This window comes from Mytilus galloprovincialis, chromosome 9 (genome assembly GCF_965363235.1).
Source record: "Mytilus galloprovincialis chromosome 9, xbMytGall1.hap1.1, whole genome shotgun sequence".
In the NCBI taxonomy this organism is placed as follows: domain Eukaryota; kingdom Metazoa; phylum Mollusca; class Bivalvia; order Mytilida; family Mytilidae; genus Mytilus; species Mytilus galloprovincialis.
The window spans coordinates 12,372,835-12,378,834 of NC_134846.1; the positions used below are offsets into that span (position 1 = coordinate 12,372,835).

Sequence of the window (6,000 nt, forward strand, 5' to 3'; positions counted from 1 at the left end):
GTTAGGGTGTAAAAGTGTTGAACAAAGTACATTTTGTATAAAACTTACAAATATTTGTTTTTTGTAAATAGGGCAGATTCATGTTTTTGCTGAAACAAAAGAAGAAGATGTATACACTATATTGGAACGAAGGCTGTGGGATGACCCAACTGTTGTAAGTTTATCCTTCATCTCTCGTCAAAATTCCTGATACAGTCACATGAGCACAAATATTTTCTGAGATCTCAATTATCTTCCTTTTTTAGCTCATCTGACCTGAAAGGTCAAGTGAGCTTTTCTCATCACTTGGCGTCCGGCGTCCATAAACTTTTACAAAAATCTTCTCCTCTAAAACTACTGGGTCAAATTTAACCAAACTTGGCCACAATCATCATTGGGGTATTTTAGTTTAAAAATGTCTGCCAACCATCCAAGATGGCCACGAGGGCTCAAAATAGAACATAGGGGTAAAATGTAGATTTTGGCTTATAACTCTGAAACCAAAGCATTTAGAGCAAATCTGACATGGGTAAAAATGTCAAGATCCATCTGCCCTGAAATTTTCAGACAAATCAGACAACCCGTCATTTGGTTGCTGCCCCCAAATTAGTAATTTTAAGGAAATTTTGCAGTTTTGGGTTATTATTTTAAATATTATTATAGATAGAGATAAACTGTAAACAGTAATAATGTTCAGCAAAGTAAGATCCACAAATAAGTCAACATGACCAAAATTTTCAAGTGACCCCTGAAGGAGTTATTGCCCTTTATAGTAATTTTTTTTTTTTTGAAATATTTTCCACTGTAATTACTGGGCCAAGTTCATTATAGATAGAGATAATTGTAGCAACAAGAATGTTCAGTAAAGTAAGATCTACAAACACATCACGATCACCAAAACACAATTTTGTCATGAATTTATCTGTGTCCATTGTTTAATATGCACCAAGGTGAGCCTCTAGTTACATCAAGATATAAATATACAAAATGTAAATAAACTCATATATTTTTAATTGTAAAATTTTTCTTTAACAGGATGTAAGATTATCATCAGCTAAAGCTTTGGCGGCATTGGGCATGTTTTCAAAGGCTTGTGAGAAAACGGAAAAGTAAGTATATTTAGGGACGGTTTTATTTTGTGAGTTGTGCTCACAGTACCTCTAATAATTTTTATATGTATGCTTTTGTCATGCAACAAATTAATAACTTGTTTCAAACACATAGTTTTATAGTTTGACACCAATGTTATCAATGGACCTATGCATGACGTATACAACCAACTTGAAAATAAATTAGTACATCATCTTTTACCTACTCCCAAGTCAAAAGTATTTATAAACTTTAATAGCTATTTTTTCATATAATTTCAAACACTACTGTATTTTTTTTTATATAATTCGTTGTTCTTTTTATCATAGGAATCTAGAAGATCCAGATGAAGACACAAGGAGCCAAGCAGTTATATCTGTGGTGGGTTTTCTTATATCTATTTATAAGATTTATAAACATTGAGTCATTTTTAATCTTTATGTTTTAATGTTTTGGATATTGGATTCAACATGGATTGATATGGAAGGAATGCCTACAGAACTGATTGGAAATATCTTTTCATATTAACAGTTCTCTTTTGCAGATCATTTAAAATTCAAGAAAAGAGGCAAATATAATATTGTTTAAAAAGTTTGAATATAGAAACAGTTCAATTCTTTACATGTAGATCAAAACATATAGTTGTAGTTCAGTATTTTGCAGAAGTAAAAAATTTGAGTAAGAACACAAGTTATTTCAATATTTGTTTATTCCCTCTAGGGAAAGCATGAGATAATAAAATATGTAAATGGGTGTTAATTTTTAATTGTGTTTTTCAGGGTACACTTGGAATGAAAAATGAAAGAATTATAAGAATCCTGTTAGAAATGTTAGAATTAGACTCCAGTGACTATGTTAGATTAATGGTAAGAGATTTGTAGATACTTTAACTATAGAGGTAAATGTCATTTACTGAATTTGCCATGTAGCTGTATACTAGATCCAATTTCACGTTGTTGTTTTTTAAATTTTACATCAAGCAGGTCGTACTCTATAAGAAGTATTACACTCAGAATGTTTTGCACAAGGTTAAAGTTTCTTAGGTATAGAATTAGATGTTAAATAAATGAAATATTAAGATTCATCTCTACACTTTTGAAAACATGAAAAGGTTTACAGTACAAAATTCACTCCAGACATACAAGAACAATTGAAAATATTCAAAGTCTGTCAGAACCTTGATACATGAAAATTAAACTTTTCTTTCAAGTTCAATTGGTATTTCTATAATGAGTAAAAATTGAGGTAAATACAGCCATTTTTGCCAAAGAGATACAATTTTCTTAACTTCAAATTTTAATAAGTTTTTGAGCAAATTTAGTTTCTGATATTTTTAATTGCTACCTTAATCTTTTAAATACCAATATTCCATTTCAAGTGAAAAGGTCCAATAAAGATAACTAGGTAATAAATTGTAATTATTGATTTTAATTTCAGGTTGTGAGGACGTTTGTGACATTAAAACTTATTGACAAGAGAGTTATGAGAGCTTTAAGAGAAAGAGAAAGAGCTGAAGGACCATTGTCAAGGTAACAAAAACATTTCAATAGTCAATTCCTAAAAAAATCACCCTCTTCAGGCCAACCTTAAAAATATGTTTGTTTGCAGTTTTCCGACTGTACCTTCAGACTGAATGTTGGTAGGTAGGAAAAATATTTTATTTTATCAGCCAAAATACAGTTTAAACAAGCAGTTACACTAAACCAAGTTTCTTGTGAAGAAAAAAAAACATTTTAAAACAACAAACACTGGACATGCTGAAAACCAACATCAAATGAACAGGCATTTTCAGATAAAAAACTTTTTAACCAAAACTGAAACTTTAACATAGTGTCATTATCCAATTTATGACATAAAATATGGTATAATTATTAAATACTGGAACACTTATAAACAAGGAATGTCATTATGACTAGAACTGTTTTAAAGAAATATATTCAGACATGTATGCTTCTTGACTAGAATGTTTTCATGAGTAGAGTATTTTCATCAGAAAAATGTAGATATTTAAGATTTATAAGACAATGTATTAAAGAGTATATTTTTAATAAAAAAAAAAAATAACCATTGAATCTTCCTCAATTGAAAAAAAGGCAACTTGAAAAAAAAGTATTAAGACATTCGACTGTTTTCATATTTCTAACAATATTTAATTATATGTGATAAGGTTATATTTTTGCCAGGCTTTAATGAAAACCAAAGAAATCTAAAGTTTGGGGTGAAATCCATAGCACCCATTAAAAGTAAATGGTCTGTACTGAAATGTTTTTGATGCATAAAAAAAATTGGCAGCATAGCTCCTAAGGACATGTTTTAATTGAATTCACACATGCCACACAGTTTGGGTATATTTTATATTGTAAGAAAGAGAATAATTAACACGCCTGTACGGAGAAATGGGCTCATTTGAAATGTTAATGGATATAGATCATGCCAAATCAATAAGAAGCAACCCTAACTAAACAAAGATGTAGAGAAAATGAATGGTTAGCTTGAAAAATAAATATACTCTCTCTATATTAAATCTATCTTCGATTGCAATGAGTATGCTTCTTTAGGATAAGGGCGTGTTAATTTACAGATATCCATGAAGATTTAAGTCACGGAGGAGTGGTTTCATCTTTGTCGTCTTCACAACGATTTGTAGAAAATATGCCATACTTCAAGCTGCTGTTGAATTATTTAACCACTGAAATTGGTTCCATAAAGTCAGGCTCCACAGATTCTGTATCCGATTTGTTTGAGACAGAATGGTTATCGTGTCAGTTATGAATATCCACTGCATCATCGTCAATGATATCATCACACATCATTACATGTGCCTGAATCTGTATAAACAGTTTACTAATAAACTTTTTTTGTTTGTTATTTGTCTTAAAATTGACACGAGACTACAGCGTAAAGTACTCCTCCGTGACTTCATGGATACTTGTAAACAATTTCCATGTGCTTTATCATTAAATGGTCACATCAACGCTTGACGGGAAGCTAAGAAAAACCGAACTTGAAATGCGTAATTGACCCAGACTTTAAATCATTTCCGGAAAGGACCCAAAGTTCCGGATCGCGTCAATAGAAGTATTAAAAAAAAATTCTTCAAATTTAAAGCAATAAAATTTTCACAGTCGGGAGGATTTTTAAGGGTCGGTCAGTAAACTGCAAACAAACAATATTTTAATTTAAGATTCAGGCAGGTGTTATTCCCCTTTTCAGAACCTAAAGGACTATGTGTAATCTCATTTTTCATACACCGAAAAGAAAATAATGTAAGGACATTGGTTGAATTTCCATTGTTTTGAAAGTTTAAAACCAATTTTTTGTGTATGCTTTTGAAAATGTTACCCAGAATCAATTAGATTACGAAATGGCAAATTGCAATAGACTGCCTTTTTTCAATATCAAATACATAGTTTACATCTATCACATTTAAAAAATTGTAGCATTTCATGCATAATAACATTTTATTAGAATTATTTTGAAAGGTAGGTTGATAGCTGGTATATTTTTGTTAAAATGGTATATATGGGCAAATTATCTCTCTTCAGACATAATCAATGTTCCATTCAAGTACACGGTACACAAAATGATATGACTGCAAGGCTTTCAAATCAAATTAAAATGTTTTAAAAGTACACTCAAAACAATTTTTTTTTACACTTGAGTATTTTTCCAAACTATTCATTTTGAGAGTAAATATACACACTGATTATATAAAATGATGAAAAAACAAAGAAGATATACCATTTCTATTTTCAGAGAATCAAAGAAAGCAATAAAAGCATTAGAGTCCTTAGTATCATTAGGCAGTCCAGTGCTAGGTAGAAAGTCATACACACCATCTAGAAGGGCTGGTAGTTCACAAGGACAAAATAGACTTGTACAGAGTGTGGCATAACATTTAAATCTATTTGTTATGTTGAAATATTGTAATTTTTTAAGGGTATCACTCCCAAAATTTTCCATAATCCAGTACCTTAAATATTTGGAAAAGCTAAGGATATTATTGGGATATCTTATGCTGTCTTTTGTTATATATTTGTGTCTATATTGCCCTTGTAAACTTTTATGTGAATCTCCAATTGTATGAAATCAGCTTGACATGTACTACTTAGTCCACATTTGATAGTTTCTTTTTCTGTAACTTTTGAGTTATACACCAGTTATTTTGATATTTATATTCTAAGCCAATATGACATTTTTACAGCTTGTCATTTTACAGTATTGTTTACAAACAGAATTGTCTATTTAAAATTATAATGCTTTTTTTAAATTTTAATGTAACTATTTTAAAATTATAATGTTACTATTTTAAAATTATAGTGTAACTATTTTAAAATCCTTATATATAAAGGGATGTCAATGAAAAAAAAATTCTTTGATAATTGTTATTTATACATGTTTTGATATTGTTATCAATGTTTTATGGAAAAGATCATTTATTGCAATATTTTGAAACAAGTTTAAAAAAAGATTACAAAACAAAAAGTTTTTATTTGAAATCCAATTTTCTGGATTAATATTATTATAAACATTGTCACTGTGGTATTTATATTAAACAAAGCTTTTGCTGTGATATTTGTGGTCAGTGCATTTAAATATTTTATACGTTTATGTAATGAATAACTTTTATGTAAAATAATAAAAGAAAAGACCTAAAATTATTAATTTTATTTAGTTAGTAATCCTGTTGAAGGCTGTATCATTGCATATAATTGCTTATGTCCACTTCATTTGAACTAAAGTGGATAGTTGTCTCAATGGCAATCATACCACACCTCCTTATTTTTATATTGATTGATGATTAACCTGAAGAGTGCATATGGATATTAAGGATGACAGAATGTTACAATTCCTGTATTTACTAACATGAAATGCAGAGTTCCAATTTTGATAAGCTGTCTCAAATAGCAAGTTTCATTACAGGAACACATT

General features: G+C 29.5%; 1 protein-coding gene across 3 annotated transcripts in view; it reads left to right on the forward strand.

Moving 5' to 3' along the window:
- Window positions 1–5,222, forward strand: part of LOC143044417 (uncharacterized) — a 28,505-nt gene extending 23,283 nt beyond the window's left edge. The window contains exons 22-27 of one of the 3 annotated variants that reach the window (XM_076216423.1): window positions 72–154; window positions 1,015–1,088; window positions 1,398–1,449; window positions 1,848–1,934; window positions 2,506–2,597; window positions 4,825–5,222. In XM_076216423.1, the coding sequence (XP_076072538.1) occupies window positions 72–154; window positions 1,015–1,088; window positions 1,398–1,449; window positions 1,848–1,934; window positions 2,506–2,597; window positions 4,825–4,963 (527 nt within the window). In that variant the 3' untranslated portion in view covers window positions 4,964–5,222. The remainder of the gene's footprint in view (window positions 1–71; window positions 155–1,014; window positions 1,089–1,397; window positions 1,450–1,847; window positions 1,935–2,505; window positions 2,598–4,824) is intronic. The other 2 variants (XM_076216425.1, XM_076216424.1) reach the window with 2 other exon arrangements.
- The last annotated feature ends 778 nt before the right edge of the window (window positions 5,223–6,000 follow it).